At 37.8% G+C, this 18,644-nt stretch overlaps 1 protein-coding gene across 4 annotated transcripts in view; it reads right to left on the bottom strand.

The window, feature by feature from the left end:
- The window catches only part of CHCHD3 (coiled-coil-helix-coiled-coil-helix domain containing 3), a 262,620-nt gene that overhangs the window by 70,458 nt on the left and 173,518 nt on the right, over window positions 1–18,644 (bottom strand). For 2 of the 4 annotated variants that reach the window (XM_006755974.1, XM_006755976.1), the window contains exons 5-6: window positions 16,462–16,476; window positions 15,238–15,321 (exon numbers count right to left, since the gene is read on the bottom strand). In XM_006755974.1, coding sequence (XP_006756037.1) covers window positions 15,238–15,321; window positions 16,462–16,476 — 99 coding nt within the window. The remainder of the gene's footprint in view (window positions 1–15,237; window positions 15,322–16,461; window positions 16,477–18,644) is intronic. The other 2 variants (XM_006755975.1, XM_006755977.1) reach the window with 1 other exon arrangement.

Here is an 18,644-nt window from a genome sequence, read left to right as displayed (position 1 = left end):
AATCTAAGCAAATTAAAAGTATTCTAAATCATATTTTAAATCAATTCCAGAAATTGGAAATCAACCAAAGGACTTGTATGCATGCATATAAGCATAACCAATAGACACAGACACTGGGTTTGAGGGTGGGGGTGACTGAGGAGAGGTCAATGGGGGGGGAAAGGAGACATATATAATACTATATGTAATACTTTAAAAAAATAAAGTTAATGCAATTCTATAAATAAAACTAACAGAGGAACATGCAAGGTATGTTTCTGAGAATACATATTTTAGAATTTTTATTTCACTTATTATATCTGCACATATTTCGCTCTCCCTTAAAATGTCCATGAACAAAGTTACCACTAGAAATGTTAAATAAAAGTCAACATTTCAATTCCTTAATATACTTATCATAAGTATATGGTATTTTATTACTATTACTGCTTTTAAGGTAAGTAAATAATGAGAATTATGAAGTATAAAGAGTATCTTCCCATTCCCTGTTTTTCTACATAGATAAGCTTTAACAGCTGCAATTTTCTCAAAAGAAAAATGATTTTCTTCAAATACTAGTAGGAAGATCCAGAGAGTACATTATATAAAATAGGCTATGGGAAATTTTTAAAATTGCAGTGTGGGTGGTTAAGGTGGCAAGTTGGCAGGTATTTAACCATACTTTATACCACAGAGAAAATGAGAAAGAAAGAACTATTTACAATAGCTGTGTATGCCTTTATCTTTAAGCTGTAGCATATTCAAATAAAAAAAGGCATTCACCCACAACTGAGGAACTTGGTTTAATCCTTATAATGCCCATAATTTATACAACTGAATGCATTAGTCATTATAATGTACTTTGATTTAAGGGATTAAAAAATAAAACACCTGCATAAAGAAACGATAATTTGGGGGTCTAACCAACCTTAGTTGTGTGTTTTTTGGTTTGTTTGTTTTTTGAGGCAGAAGCTGTAAAGATTTTGCTCGTAGTGAGTACTTTTAATGTAAGACTCTTGCATAAACTGCAAAAAAGTCTGATGTAGCACATTTTTCTGTAGAAATGAAATCTACAATATTGATACAAACAACCCTTTGCCATTTTCCTGAAGCCATGACCCCACCAGAAATATTTTCTGCCTCTTAGGCAGAATTTATCCAAAATCAAAGTTTCATTTCTTTTCAAGAAAAGACCCCTGTAACCAGGCACATTCTTAACTGTAAAACTCCACCATCAGAAGAGCAGTATCTGTCCAGGAATCACCCCTGTGACTTTCTACATCTTCTTGTTCTTGCCCCCAAACTACCTATGATCTGGTCTCACCCATGCTTCCTCCTCTCATCATCTATCCATTCAATTTCAATGGATAATGCAAAAGATGAAGAGAGAGAAAAAAAAGACTCATTCGGTTCTTACTTGTTAAACAGACTGATCCAAACATCACAATGAACAAATGAATCCATGTCCTGCATGGATGTCCTAAGTCAGAGACTTGCAACAGAAGATTAAAACAAAAAATAAACATAAAAACCAGACACGTACTTGCAGCACATTATTGAAGGGGTGTCTGTACTCCCTCAGGACTCTATTGTGTCCTCTCTCCCTGTGCTCCCCACACCCAGCAACTTCCGTCAAGCTGGTAGCCCCACACCTCGCCACCACACGGCTCGGTCCCTGGTCTCAAGGAGCTGACCTCCAACATTACAGTACCTCAAGGTTTATAAACAAACCACTTTTAACTTGGAGAAGTAAAAGTTCGACCAGTTCTGTTTCATTGTTGTTGTTTAAAATCCCCTACCCATCAGCTAGGCTTATATTACTTTAACTAAATGGACCAAGAGGCCAACAGCCTCTGGTCCAAAGATGTAGGAAGACAGAAAGATACACGCGAAGTACTCAGGTTACCATCTCTGATGTAATCCCCCCAGTTTGAAGCCAAATATATACATGAGAAATCCCATTTTATCAAATAAAATGAGTACATTAAAGAGCTCTGAATATCTGCGATTATGTAAGCCTAATTATAGTTTCCTTTTGTTATTTCCATATTACAAAGTAGTTCTACAATTGAGCCAATGATTCTATTCTTTCTGGCAAAATTCAATATAAAACAACAGATAAATTTTTTCCCAGGCCCCCAACCCCCACCAAGTTCCCTCAAGCAGCGTGTAATCATCAGTCTCCTAGATGCCGGGGTCTGATGGTGATAGCCAGTGCTGGCCTAATTCAGTATCCGTGTAAATCCACACAATGTTTTATTTCAGCTCCATGCCCCTGAGAAGTATGTTACAAAAGCCACTTTCCAGATGAGGGCTTGAGGGTGAGACAGGCTACCCGGTGTTTCTCGAAGACCAAGAGCCAAGTAGTAGGAGGTGTAACACTGGAATCCATGTCCACTTGTCTTTGATGTCATTACATTTACCATGAGGGCCCAGGCCAGATGGCTCTATGGGTTGGAGCCTCGTCCTGACAACAAAAGGGGGCGGGCTCAATTCCCAGGCAGGGCACATAACTAGGCTGTATGTCTGATCCCCAGTCAGGGAGTGTGGGGGAGACAATCAATTCATGTTTCTCACATCAATGTTCCCCTTTCTCACTCCTTCCCTCTCTCTAAAATAAATTTAAAAAAAACACATATCCTTGGGTGAGGATTAAGAAAAAGGTTACCATGGGGTCCTTGGAGGGAGAGGTCCCAAATGTCTGATACGTTGCGGCAGAATGAGGTCTAACATTCTGAGGTCTGAGGTTACTGAATATCTCAGGTGACCATGAAATGACCAAGAGACAAGCACCTGGGAATTACTGCTTTACAACACCATGGGTATATGAATGTCAGCCACGGGAACAAATGAGCAAGTCAGCAGTGCTTTCTCCTCTGACACAAGAATTCAGGTGAGTTCTAAGAAACATTTCTTTCATTCCGTACAGCATTCATAAAAACAATCTACTGCGTGCCTGCTTTGCACCATGATATCAGCAAAGCTAGTAAAACTTTACTGTTCACTTGATTGAGTTTCATAAAACCTCAGGAATGGTACCCAAGCATTCACTGTACTGCAGCCACCTCTGCAATATTTGGATGGTGACAAAAATTAGTTCCAGGAACCTAAACAAACAAATATGCATTCACTTTTTGGAACCTATCTGATGAGACAATGACACAGTAAATACTGTCCCCACTCCTCCTACTACATAAAACAATGTTTTCTTACCTGCAAAAGTACGCTTCTCTACTACATGAATGTTAAAGTTCCAAGGAACAATAAACTTTTATGTATGTATAAATATTTCATTTCACTGACACAGCATCCAGGTTCTTGTATTAATAGTGGTTTTAATTGTTAGCATAGGCTTAAAACATCAGCCTTGTTTTGTTGCCTGGCAAGCAAGGCTTGAAACCCAGAATCTCATCATAATCATAAAAATCATAAAAATGTTTCTATTTGGCTACTTCCAAAGTAATATTCATTCAAAAACTATCTTTTGCATAATTATTCTTAAATAGCTAGAGTATAAGTGATATATCTGTGAATATAGTTAGTTGCTTTAAATAACTTTGTGCTTCTACTTAGACTAAAAATATTCACCCTTTTCTCTTTCTGGCATTATTCTTTTGGGAACCAGCTTCAAGGTCAAATCCAAATGATATATAATTTTTAATGTACCCACAGTGAAATAGCACTCCCTGTCTTTAATTACATGCTTTTGAATTTTTACAAATAGTTCTAGGAATTTCTGCCAAGTTTCTGCAATTTAGAGCAACTACATCATGAGAGGAGAGTTCACAATTTAGTATTAGAATTATTTTTTCAGAACTACAGACACACTGTAGTTCTAGGTTACATTTTCATTTTAATGAGAGTTAGAGAAACGGAAAAGCAAAAATGGACTGCCTACCCAAGGACATAAGCTAAGGGTCTCAGCCTCAAGCAACTCTCCTCTCACTTCTATTTTCACTCTAATTTGCACCATATAGTCCATCTAGACAAGGTAGAAGACACCTGCAAGGTTCATTACAATTAATTCCTAGAAATACTGATATTAAGAAGAGGTAGTAGGCGAAGAGGAGAGATGAGATATTAGAGGTACATGTGGCTGATTTAGCCCCTCTGTGTGCATCACAGGTACCAACAATGCACGATTCCTGGGCACATATAAGTGCTCAACATCCCCTAATAAGGAAATATCCAATATCCAGGGCAGAAGACTGTACCGACAATCAGCTAGTGTGGGGGTTTCAAAGGGAGCAACAGCAAGGAATGGATGAAAAACAACCACGGGAGGTTAAATGCAGTTATGGCGTAATCATAGTCGAGTGATGGGTGAATTTCTGAGACTAATTACTCAGGTTAATTCTGAGACAGAGCCTAGGCAAGCCACTGAGTTGAAGTTCAAGTAGCTCAGGATCAGAGGAATATCTCTGGCCTTAAACTAGGGAGGGGAAATGACAGTAAACTCATAATATGTGTAGTTATAATTTAAATTTGCAGGAAATTTATGCCCCAAGATTGCATATGTATGCAATCTAAACAGCAGGCTAATGAAGCCCCCGGGCTGCTGTGGATACAGTGGTTCGAGGGCCATTTCACAGATCCACTAGGAAGAAGTGATTTTGCAAAGGGAGTGGGTTACGGTCAAGGGAGACGGGGGAGACACAAGTGTCCAAGTGGCAGTGGCAGCCAGACTAGGACCATTCTCAGACACCATGCCCCTCCTCTTGTTGCTGCTGTCACACTAGGTCTCGCTGTTACCTTGGACGATCTAACGTGGCTTGAAACTTTGATTTCTGTCCATAGTATTCCTTCTTTTCTCTCCATCCTCTCGGAGGAGTAAGGCCCCATCCACAGATCCTTTACTGTCTCCTTCCTTTCAGCATCTCTCCTATGAATTTAGCCCATGTACTTCCGCACACTAAGTGCATCCATCATCTGACCACACCCGATAAGGGAACTGCTGTAATTTTTCTTTGCTGTGGAACACGAGCCACTATTAAGACTCCTGGTGCTTAGTTTATAAAAAACGCACAAAAAAACAAAAGTTGCTAAGGGAAACTCAGGTGAGAATCTGCTACTTAACGCTAATGGTTCTAAACAAGAAAGGCCATGCCCACTTCCATCAAAAATCTTCTGAAAACTGGGGGAAGGAGAGTGAAATTGCATAATAAATGTTAAGGCCAGAAAGCCTTCTGGGAGTATCCTAGTCTCCCACTGGTCACACAGGAGAGGCTGCTAGGGAAGAGGAGGCAGGAATCTGGGTCCTGGTGAAACCCCACTACCCATCGCTCCCAATTCTGGGGAGCCTGAAATAATGTGAGCTTGAACCGCGAATGTGAACATAAATACAGAACTAGATATTGTGGTGTATTTCCTAAAAGACTCAGAGACTGGGCCTGAGGAAGAGAAACAAGCCCACCAAGCCAACCAGAGGACCCTCAGAATCTCCAGGCCGCTTTCTCATCTGCCTACCCTTTGGCAACACAGTGTGAAGGAAGGCAATTCTGGGTTGCAGGTCCTCAGAAGCCCCCAAATTAGGAACTCTACCAATAAAATGGATGGCTTCTTGACCTCTACATCCTAGAATACAAATCAGGAAGGACTAAAAAAAATGTAGTTACTGGCACTATGCAGGCACAGCAAACCTCAGATGTGTGTTAAGTTTATGTCTTGAAAAAATATCCTGGGGTTTGAGTGTAATGCTGAAACATGGCATGCCGTATCCTCAGCTTGCAAGCTCCAGATGTACATCAACTCTGAGAAGGCCCACAGAAATACATGTTCAGCTTAGTTAAACCTGACATTCCTCAAGATTATTTGGCATGGATCCCATCCCACTCCCGAACACATTCATTTAAAAAGTCATCGAATGCCTGCTATGTGCCAGGGACTATCACGGTGACTGAGGGTCCTGAGGAAACTTACACATTTAATATTTATTTTCAGAGAGAACTGTTTGAGGTGCCCAGTTAGTTCATTGGGTCTCTATTGGAGCATTTACCTGATGGATCTCTTCAACCCACTAAATTCCCTGTAAATCGCAGGGATTTAGACCTTTATGGGACAAAAGTAGTGGCTATTTCTCACAAAACATTTCTGCTCTGGCCCTAGCCAGTTTTGCTCAGTGGATAGAGTGTCGGCCTGCAGACCAAAGGGTCCTGGGTTCAATTCCAGTCAAGGGCATGTATCTTGGTTGCAGGCTCCTTCCCAGCCCAGGCCCTGGTCAGGGCTCATGCAGGAGGCAACCAATCAATGTATTTCTCTCACATCGATGTTTCTCTTTGTCTTTCCCTCTCTGTCTAAAAAACAATCAATGGAAAAATATCCCTGGGTGAGGATTAACAAGAAAAAAAAAATAAAACATTTCTGCTCTGGAAAAGAATAGTCAGACACTGCCTCCATGGACCCACTATGGCAATTAAAAGCTCTGTACCAGATGCCAAAGGGCAGTTGTGCCGTTTGCATTTGTCACTATATCTATGCACAGTGCCTGTGTTTTTGGGTCAACAATGAATGCCAAGGACTCTCTCTAGCCTCCAAAATTCTGATAAGAATGACCAAGGTCAAAATGGTTTTAGATTCCCTTCATTAAATGATGACCTTATTGTGCAAACCTGTTTTATATGCCAAGTTCAGATGTGGGGGACTTCTGATTTGATAATCATAAGAGCTAATATTATTTGCAAATGTTTGAATGACCAAATGTATCTTCCTAACTGAAGCTAATGTGTTGAAACATGATACCTACAGAGGCACAGCTAGCTCATGGTCTGAACATAAAACTGCTGTCAGGGGCATTTTCTTACACCATTCCTGCAATTTCCTTTAAAAAAAGAATAGTTATGTATTTTAATTTTTCGCCAGTAAAATAGAGAAATAAAAGACTTGGTTGGCCTGCCTAATGTAGTACATTTGAAATTTATAAATAAACAAAACATCAAGGAGCAAAACAATCACTAATTATAAAATTGGATTTAAAGAAAAATCAAGAGATTTAGCCCATTTGCAATGGCATACAAAGGAAACACAGAATGACTTGCTGGCTGCAACATGGTTATCAATAGCAAGAAAAGATCCCAAAGAAAGGAAAGGGGCTGTTAATTGTGTTTTCAAATAAAACAGCCTGCTGAGCCTCCCTAGACAAAATGAACAGAACCTTTAAAAGTGGAATTAATTTTCCCTCGATTTCATAACACTTTGTTTTTTTACCTTGTCTTTCCACATTCAAGTGGCATATCATTTTAAAGAACCGTCATGGTAAACAGACTCTAATTATTTTATTGCATAGTCTTTCACCAGGTAAAAGAAACGTGCAGAGTAGAGAAAGTGTGCAACCCATATTGTTGGCATCTTAGCACTTGTGATCATTACAAGCACTCACAAAAAAGCAATGCTGGGGTTTAAAGCTGAACTGTGTATTATCTCTTTCTCAGAGCCCTGGGGCTATCACTGCAAAGCACAGTGGTCCATTCTAAGCTCTGAATAGAGAAAAGGAAGAGATCATTAAATTATAATTTCCATGCACAATTGGTACAAGTATTTCCTACCAACAGGATTAATATGAAAGCAAGATCCCAGAATAAAGCTGCTCAGCAGAGAGGATGGCAGTTTAGTGTCTTGTAAATTTGATTTCACTGAAAGCCCTGACACGTCGTAATAGTGAAATCCTATTTACTGTAGCGAGAAGGATGGATAATGCTATTTAATACCTGGTGTACTGTGTGCCATCATCTCACAGCTTTGTACTCCATGTTCTCATCTTACCTTAAGGTTAATACTTCTTGACAGCCTACATGGTCAAGAGAGCCCCACATTAAGTGCTGATCCCATGATTTGCAAATCTTTCTTCTAAATTTCGGCACAGAAAAACTGGCTCCGGTTAAGGGGATCATTTTAACAGGATGCACTTTCAACAGGATGCTTATCCAGGAATTGATTTTTCCTCCTCAGAGAATGAAATTTTTTTAAAGTGCATCTTGCTAGTTACTTTTGGAATATCTGCAATAATAAACTTCCTTTAGGGAAGCAGGTAAGAGTACCAAAGGGTTCAGACTTTGAACCTAAGTTATAAATAACTGTGTCAATTACATTAACAAAAGATATGGTGATACTGGGCATTATTCACTTTTCTACCTAACAATTAACATCTCAGGGCATTTATTTGAACTACCATTATTCATTACTGATAAAAAAAAAATTGAGAGCAACTCAAGGTACATGCCACCATTCTATTGGCATCCCTGTCATTTGTCATGTCATTAAAATTAAAAGTGACATTGGCTACTACGGTCTTCAATGTGCAAACTCCTGGAGCAGAGAACCTTGTCTGCTTCTGAAACTCTTGGTAACGACAGAAACTACAGAGAATCTGCCTTGATTTCAAGGTGAATGAGGAAGCCAGCACAAAATTTGCAAATGTCATAAAACAATACATTTCTCTAGGTTGACACATGCAAACTAGCATGACCTACCAAGGCATATCTACCAGAACGTGATGCTTTTAACTACTGTGCTAAATTTGCTATTATCTCATTGCATGACCAAAGCATACACAACAATTTAGTGTATATTAGCCACCCAAACAACCTAGAATCACTGACAACTGTTTAGGAAGCAAATAGGGGGAAAATATCCAAGGAGTTTTTAATCCCATACATTGAGTTTAAGTTATCTCCCTACCCCAAAAAGGATTGTTTATGTTTTAATATCTCAGATGTCAGTGGTTTGTGTATTTGTCCTTATTAATCCCTTGAAAAGGCTGACCCAGCTTCACTCAATGAAATATTTTTACAATGACAGACTTCATCTGGTAGTAGAAATGCATAATAATTTCTTCCCATAAGCAGCACACGGAGCTGACAATAATCTGTTCTGTTGTCATTTCTCTTTATTATCATCGTTGGTGTTATCATTCCCCCAAGCTTTGCACAGAGGAATATAGAAATGAAGGTACTAATTGACAAGGAAGAAGTCAAGCAATCAAAAAAGCCAATTAATCATACAGAGGAGCCTGACACTTTATGATGCAAGAGAAGTTATGCCACCTACCATAAGTAAAAGGCTTTTAAAAATTGCTCACTTGATGTAAGCATGACCTTAGAATTTAATTAGCCACTCTCTCCACAGGTGACAAACTAGTAAAGTACATTTCTTCTTAATGATAATTTATTTTTCACCATCCTCTTTGCATTGTTCTCTTTTGCCCAGCTTGTACACTTCCCTCTCCTTCTTAATTGTATGGGATTGACTGCAGCGTGTATGCAAATTACTGCTGAAATCTACAGAAGCCTGTAAACGGAAAGCAATACATATCCCATACCCTGATGATCTGAATACTGTAACTATATCTGACTAAGCTCTCTGATCTCCCTCAGCTCCTCAAACCACCAGAGCTTTTAAAGCTCTCTTCACGCTGTGCCAAACCACACCATTCTTATGAACGCCAAGAGCAAAGTGGATGCAGTAGAGCAAATCAATTCAAGTTCCTAATTGAGAAGTTAGGCATGCAAGACACACGAATCATCAAAGCACCCGTGTCTCCAAGATGTCTGCGGAGAAAGGAGTCCTTCATCCCAAAGCTCCCTGGGGAATCTGGGCTCTTCTGCTCACTTTCCTCCCACAGGACTAGCAGACTACAGGAAAACACACGTTCTCTTGAAGAACATGCAGGCAATCCAGACTCTAATGAAAGAACCATCAAAATAACTTATCAATGCCCTGACCGGTTTGGCTCAGTGGATAGAGTGTTGGTCTGCGGACTCAAGGGTCCCGCGTTCGATTCCAGTCAGGGACATGTACCTTGGTTGCAGGCACATCCCCAGTGGGGGCTATGCAGGAGGCAGCTGATCGATGTTTCTCTCTCATCGATGTTTCTAACTCTCTATTCCTCTCCCTTCCTCTCTGTAAAAAATCAATAAAATATATTAAAAAAAATAACTTATCAAAAGTAACAGAAAGTTTGCTCTCTTTCTAGGGAAGGGATGGGATGACTGTCTGGTAGCAATACTACGAATGAATGAGTGAATGAATGAATGAACAAATGAACACCTCAGAAATATTTTTACTACTCAAATGATTATAAATGTCTTACTTCAAAGTAAAAGAAGTACAACTAGATATTAAAACGATCCTTAGGAGTATCACTCTGTACTTGCTTGATAATGAGGACTTATTTCCTCCCTTTCGGTCAAATTTTCCTAGGAAGTGCCAAATTCTGGGGAGAAAATTATGCATTTTGAATGCTTAACACTTTCAGGTTATGAGGTAGCATTAATCAAATTATAACATCAGGACATAAGAAGTTGTACTTCAAGCCAGAAAGAGCTAACCTACCATCTGAAGAACTAATAAAACAATCAGCAGGATTTAGCTTCTTGAGTGCAGAACTGGCAAATATTAAAGACTGGATAATGGCTAAAAGCTCAGGTGGAAAAGCTGGCGTAAGTCCAGACCATGCTTTGGGGGTACATTCTTGGGCTAATTATTTAAAGCCCTGGGATCTTCATCTAAACAATAGGGTTGGCAGTTGCATAGCATTATTTGTGGAGATAAAATGACATAATCTATGCCAAGTGCCTAGCACAAATGCAAATGCTCAATAAATGTTACTGTAAGCTACTGGGATGCTGCTGATATAAATAGCCAGATACTCAAAGTTAAACTTGATTTTCTCATGGATTAAAATCATTAGTGAAGGAGATACTAAGCATTTTGTTTTATTTAAAAACTACACTAACTGCTCAGACATAACGTTATGGGATAAGCCTAGTAAACCTAGGATTCATTCACTGTGCTCTTAGAACATGTGAGCTGTGAAAAATACAGAAATAAGAAAATGACCTTTGCCCTCATGGAGTTTACAAGATAAACACAGATAACTAATTTCAGTTGTTATAAGATATGGCATCATAGAGACCGGTCTGTAGAGAACTGCCTGAGAGACATGGGAATTTAAGAGTCTTCTCTCATCAGCTCACCAACGGGAATGAACACTCGAGTCACTCTGTTAGGTCACACACCCACATGCGATTCTCTAATGTTCTTAAAATATCAAACTTTACTTCACATCTATGACAATGTTGCTGAATAATGCTGGCAACATTTATAATGAAATAAGGACCTGAAAAACTTTCAAATGGTTTTGACCTTTTTTTCTCAGTAGAGAATACTGGAACACTGGTTCTAAGAGGTGTGAAATTGGTGTCCAGTTAAATTATACTTATTATGCCTCACAAGTTAGTGAAAGAGAAAATTATCTCAGATACCTGGTGAACTAGCCAATATAAACACCTGGGAGGGGAAGGCTCCATTCACACAAGGGAATATCTAATTGGTAAAGAGTTTACTGAAACAGATCCAACCGGCGAACCACTAACTGAATGTGCTTCTCATGCTCAGTGGACTTGGGTCATATTCCCAAAAGAAGTCTGCATCAGGTCAATGGAAATTAGTAGTTCAAGTCATAAGCTTATGAACCATCAAAAAGTGATAATATATATAGTTACTGGGTTTGTTAATCCAGCTGATGGGCAGATGGCACAGAGATCTTAAAAATCATCCTTGGAATGATTCTATAAAAGACTCACATCCCCTCTCTATTAATATATACCAGGTGGTATCTAGTTTATGCTTTCATCATTTCATTTGGTTAAAATAAAGAAAATATGTATTTATATGCACTCTTAAAGCACAGGTAACCTGAATTTCATAGTAAGTTAGACAATTCTGCAAGTTATCAGATTAAAATATTTTTCTTACATTATGTACTACTGGATTCAGTGCTTTTACGCCTTCTTAACACAGAGTGTAGATCCCCTAACAGAAGTGGGTAGACACTGTATTTTCACTACCATCACAATGCAAGAAAAACCTTTTGCACAACCCTTGGCATTAAGTCTAGAAAATGCTTCATCATTGGGGAACTAAACGTCTCTCAAATATTCCTAGATGAAATCGTAAATGATTTCATCCTAAATGAATTCCTAAATGATTCCTAGATGAAATCCTAAATTCCTAGATGAAATCCAAATTTCAACGTAGATACTTTAGGAATGGCAGTAACAAACAAAAACATGATTTTATAGAAATGAGCCAAAGATACCAGGATGTTGAATAATAATAAAGTAATTTTATGATTATTAATATCTTATACACAATGGAAAGCAAGTACATATTCTTTAATGGCAGCAGCCTATATGTGTTAAGCACTTCCCAGTTTTCAAGATTTAAATACATCCACTCATCTGGTCCCCCCAATAACTCACAAAGGTGAGCAAGGAACAGACTAGTCTCCACACGAATTTATACAACCAGAAACCACAGAGATTAGGGAAATTGTCATATGAGCAGATGACAAAGTCATGCCTCCTGACTCCTAGTTCAGTATCCCTTTGACAACATGCCATTAAACATGGAATTCTTAAGTATTAACTAATAGTAATGTGGTTATTCCGAAACAGGAGTCGTCTCAGCTCACTGGTGCTTCTCAGTTTTCTGTAAAAATTCCTACATAAGTACTTTCCAGACTTATCTTCAAATGGGAAAAATCACTTATATTTTGCCTAAACAAGAAGACACTACTTACAGTGATATCATCACACTGCTTGTCCTAACCTGAGGCCAAAAGCAAGTCAGCTGCTGAGCAGCCGGTTTAATCTGCCAGGAATACCTCCCCACAGTTCCTCACGCCAGTCCAGAATCACCTGCATCAAGTCAGTGAACTTATGAGAAATGGGTGAATATTTCTCAGAGCCCTTTCTTGCCAATAACAGTGATCAATAACAAATTCAAAAGATACAAATGCAAAACTTGAAAATACATGAATTCAAGCATAGTAATATTTGATGGCAAAGAAAACCATCTCTGGGTGCGGAGAAAGCAGATGCTGAGTAAATCATCTCCAGACCTTCACTCCCACCTATTTTATTCCACTAACCAAGGCGAGGCACGGCAGGTAGGGTGCTCTGGAAGGACCAGTAAAACAGGAAACACCACTGAGTGGTTCCTCTGCACTGGACATCAGGACAGGTGCCCTATGAAATCGGCTCATTCAACAAATTAGTGAAGTAGCATCATTATATCCTCATGTTATAGCTGAGGAAACAGAAAGTTTCAGTAAGGAGCTCCAAGATACAGAGCAGGTAAAAGCCGGTTCCTATCCAAGCCAGCTGGTGTCAGAGCCTGTGCTCTAATCCACGGTTCTGCATCCTACAGCGCTGGGTCAATTCCACTCGCCACCCAGCCATTTCAGTGGAGCCATAAGAAAGGTTTTAGTTTTCAGATGCACTAGGGGAGGGGATGGGGGTGGGGAAGGGGAGGAGGTGGTGTCAAAAGAAGATTACCTCAAACTTCAATAAACTGAAACACTGTCACATTTGTTCACAGACATATTGGCTATGCTGATCTTATGTTACAATGATACAGCTGAGGGCTATGACAGAAACCACACATGGTCCGCAAAGCTAAAAATAGTTACTATCTGGCCCTTTAGAGAAAAATGTGCTGACTTCTGCTCTAAGCCATTCCACTTTATGCTTACTTAACATCTCTATTTGGATGTCTTAAAAAATATCCGACGTGTAACATATCCCAAATCAAACACCTGATTTCCTCCACCTCACACACCCAGAACCGTATTTTAATCCTTCCCCTGTGGTGAATCCATCCTATGTAAATTTACATCCTGTGTAAAAACTATAGACCTAGAGTACCTTTGAGTTCTTTCTTTCAATCATGACCAAAACCATCAGCAAATCTGCTCAGCTCTGCCTCTGAAATACCCAAACACATTTCTTTCCCTCCTAAGCCCAAGCCTTCACCATCCCTTTTCTGAGTCACTGTCGTAACTTCTTCCTAGGACTTTTGCTTCTTGCTCAAGACAGCAGCTAGAATACTCTTTTGCTCACGACCCTTTGGCCTTTCTAAACATGCCAACCACACTCCTGCTCCTGGGTTCTAGGGCTCCCCCATTTCTGCAGACCTCTTCCCAATGCCATCCTATTTTACACAGGCTCTCCGCTCCATCCAACCCAAATCTAGACTCCTAGGCCTTGAGTCGCCCTTTCCCTTGTTTTATTGTTCGCCACATCATCTCAGTTTGCCACATGATATATATATTGGGTTTTCATTGTAATTAGGCTCCAGGAGGACAGAAGTTTAGTTCATTTTCTTCAATAATATATCTCTGGCACTAGACCAGGGCCTGATATACATCAGGTACTTAGTATCTGCTGAATGAATGAGAAATCGGTCCCTACATTCAAGAAGCACTGAGTTCAGTGACATACAGGGATGGGTGAACATCTTCAACATATAAAAATTGTACTGAATGGGGCTTAAGAATATACTTCTTATTTTACCTACTTTATTAGTAAACACTTCATTCTAAACAAATCAAATGCTGGGGTCTCAATCAAAGGGAGAGAAAGCTAACTCGGTAACATCCTGTTCTCTGTATGAAATTACTCCACGCAAATCTACTTCACTGCACAGGGGCACTGGTTACATGCCTGAAGTCCCATTCTTACCTTCTGCTTCAGCCTTAATTCCCTCCTTTGCAACTCTGTCAAATCAAAGTCCATTTTGACTACAGGTAGCACCTCAACTCTTCCCCCTCCTAACTCTTCTCCCTAAGTCCTACTATTCAGCTCCTGTAAAAATATTAATGCTTGAAATTACTCTCCGGTCAGGCTCCTGTCCACCATTCTTTACAGGGACATTCATGTCTTAGCCACAAATGCAGTGAAAGTGAGTTTTCAGAGAGACAATATATCCATTAAAACACTATCATTTCTGAGAACGAACTCAAGTTTAGTCAATGTTTGAGTTCAGAGTAACACTAACAGAATTATACACTTGAAATCTATATAATTTTATTAACCAATGTCACCCCAATATATTCACTTAAATTTTTTAATGGAAAAAAAAAGAAACTATGAATAATGATGATGATGATGATGATGATGATGATGATGATGATGAGTAGCACTCTACTGTGTAACCTAGAGGCCATGCACTTTCTAAGCACTTAAGGAAAAATATCTGAGGGAGGTTTATGAGTGGTAAAAATGCATCAATGAACCAATAACACCACCATACTCAAAACTATCACAGTAGAAATGACATTCCCTGCTTGGCTTCTTCACTTCCTGGTCACTTTTTAACTAGGAAAAAGAGTAACAGTTTTCATTTATTGATTTTTTAAAAAATATATGGGAAAGCTGCAGATGTGGTAATAGAAGAATCAATGACAAGAAATAGTCATACCCTCTCCTCCAGTCTAGCCAGCTGCTCTTTGTAGAATGCATCCTGCCTCTTGATCACTCGATCTTTCTCTTCCAGCATCCTCGCCTATAAAAAGAAATGAAGAATATACTATATTAGGAAAAAGCAACAGCAAAGCAAAAGTCAAGTATAAATTACATTAGAAATAAGTACACAAAGCGGAAGATTTCTGCAAACTATTAGGTCTCTGCCATAGAAAAACATTAATAGGATGATGATTGCTGTATTTAAATGTAAAGAATGCGTCTGCATTGTTTTTTCATTTTCTTTTTACTGTAACAGCTGTGTCCTACTTTGTCCAAATGCATCATAATACAGCAGAGACAGTTTTTATTTAACTTCTCTTTTGGAGAGTAATTTCAAGCATTAATATTTTTACACAATAAAACTTTGATTTTAATCTGGGCATAAGACAGATGGTTATTAACCTTTCTTAAACAACAAAAAAAAGCCTATGCAACACTGTATACATAAACTTTATAATTGGGAACCCTTAAATTACTCAGTGAAACCTGAATATAAATACATGTATTGGTCTATTTTCTTTTCTATGAAGCAGCTATCTTTAGAGAGAGGACCAAAAACTACTATAAATGTTTATGTGAATAATTAAAAATCAATAATAATAAAAATAATGAAGTTAATTTAAAAATCTTTTTTCCCGCCGAGACCGGTTTGGCTCAGTGGATAGAGCGTTGGCCTGCGGACTGAAGGGTCCCAGGTTCGATTCCGGTCAAGGGCAGGTGCCTGGGTTGCGGGCGCATCCCCAGTGGGAGATGTGCAGTGGGCAGCTGATCGATGTTTCTCTCTCATCGATGTTTCTGGCTCTCTATCTCTCTCCCTTCCTCTCTGTAGAAAAATCAATAAAATATATATTAAAAAAAAAAAATCTTTTTTCCCCACATCTAAATTTATGGTCTTTTTAACAAAATAAAAACATATCACGTACCTAAATCACCTCAAGTTAGGAAAGTTTTAAACACATTTTTTGTTCTGTGAATGCTGAATATACACTTGACCAGGAATTTTAATAAATTATGAAAGGATACATTTTGGCATTCCCATCCTTGGGCCACACACTTTTTTTTTAATTTTTTTGCAAGGTGATCAAGTATCACCTGGCTCAACTCCTAGAAAGGTGACTGCCACTTGGTTCAGTTTAAGAGAACCCATTTGCACATTGTATGTCATTGTTTTGCTACTTACTTTGACTTCAATGTCCTGCAGCATGTTAAAAACAAGCAAATAGTTATTTAGCAATGTAAGTATGCCGTTTCCTAATGTCAGAAAGAAAGCTGATGCATAATATCTACCTAAAATGCAAACCAAAGAAGGCAATAACGGGAAAAGAGGGCTTTGCTTAAGTTGCTTAAATGTGACTAGGCTATTATTTTAAATAGAAGATTTCAATGAAAAGATCATGGCATGTGAAAGCATATGATAAAAAAAAACACACAAATACAATATTAAGATTTGATAAAAGTAAATTAACATGTAAGTACATAATCTACAGCTCCTTGGTACAACACAGTAAAAGCCTGCTATCAGTCAGGAATATAAAAGAAAACAATAAATGGGAAGTGTTTAACAAAGCTAAGTGTGAATAAAATATGCACGACTATATATCTGACCTACAGAGAAAAGACCTTTCTAGATTCAACATACACTCCAAAAAATAAAGCAAATGCAAACGAATGGACTTACTATAAGACCCTCCATTAAACGTAAAAATCAATAAATAAAATAAAAAGCAAATGAGAAAAAAAGGAAAAGATATTCCAACATCTAGCTGTAAGAGTTAATGTTACTAATATAGAGAGCACTTAAAAAATAAGCCCTCTACCCCACCCACAAATGACATAGACTGGTAAATCACACCCAAAAGTACAAAAAAACACATGGAAAAAGAAAACAACCCCAGAAGAAGTCAAAGAATGAAAATTAAAATAATGAAATACCATTATTCATCTATCAAACTTACAAAATTATAAAATAATATTAATAAAGATATAGAAAACCAGGCTTTTCTATACAGTTGGTCAGAATGTAAACTGGTATAGCTACTTTTCAAACAATTTGACAAAATTTAATTAGACAAAGTGTACACATTCATTGAGATCTAAACACTATTTTTAGAACTCTTAAGTAATTATAACAATATTCAGAGACGTAGGTAACTGGGTTATTTAGAATTGCAAAGAAACAAAAACAAAACCCACTCTAATTATTAAATATAAATATACTCCAAATATACTAAGTAAAAACCCCCACAAAACTACAAACAGAAAAGATCTTTTTCTTTTTTGTACGAAAGAGGGAAAAAAGACCAACAAAAATATCAACAGAGGTCATAGCAGGGTGGTTTCTAGTTCATTTTGCTTCTTTATATATTCTAAATAAAAAATAAACATACTTTGTAGTCAAGGCACTCAGGAGGAAATTTTTTAACGTGAGGGAACTATTCTGTTTCTTGATTATGGTGGTGGAAAACTTGTAGAACTAATATTGCAAGGAATGAATTTCACTACATAGTGAATACAAATAAAGCATACTAGAATTTATGAAAATATCTACATATAAATATATGGATGTATGTGTATATCTATCTTTATTACTGTCAATCTGCTTATCACTTGGCCGATTTTATTTCTAGGCATTTAATCCTAGGAAATACTAAGAAAAGCATACAAGGATTTACCTCTAAGAAAATGCAGCCAGCATTATTTTCAGCAACAAAAAAGTGGGAATGACAGAGGGGTGTGTAAATAAGATTTGGTCAAACAATAAGATATTGATTATAAAGATTTTAGTCCAGCCATAATGATCAAACATTGAGAGCCATTAAAAATAATGTTTTAATAGAATTATTATTTTACTCAAAATATTATATGGGGTAAAAACAGGCCATAAAATAGCATGTATTAGTAAGTTCCTAAATTTGGCTAAGAAACAGGAGTTAGGAGGCAAAAGGGAGGAACAGAGAGAGTTGAGTGTCTAGTTATATAGATATGGAAAAAATATAAAGTATGCTAAGATGTTAACAGTGGATACGATATGCATAGTGGGATATTTTTCTTATTTGGACTACTTTCCACTTTCCAAATTTTCTATAATGAACAATCATTACTTTTATAATCAGAAAAATATTTTAAACATTAAGATCACATACATTTATTCCTGACTGAGATGAAAACATATATGAAGCTGAGAGTGTGAGCTCTTAAGTAATCACGTTGACAAAAAAAAAAAAAAATGGTTTCAATAGTTTGAAGAGTTATTTACTGCATGGAAACTATTTTACCTACTAAGTCCTTAATGCATTAACACTTGATTCTCTCTCCCATTCAATGCATGAATAACCCACCATGGTTCCTAAAACACTTGCACTA

The sequence above is a fragment of the Myotis davidii genome, unplaced genomic scaffold, assembly GCF_000327345.1.
Source record: "Myotis davidii unplaced genomic scaffold, ASM32734v1 scaffold1314, whole genome shotgun sequence".
Taxonomy (NCBI): domain Eukaryota; kingdom Metazoa; phylum Chordata; class Mammalia; order Chiroptera; family Vespertilionidae; genus Myotis; species Myotis davidii.
The sequence above is the reverse complement of the archived record's forward strand: the minus strand, read 5'-3'. Positions and strand labels throughout refer to the sequence as shown.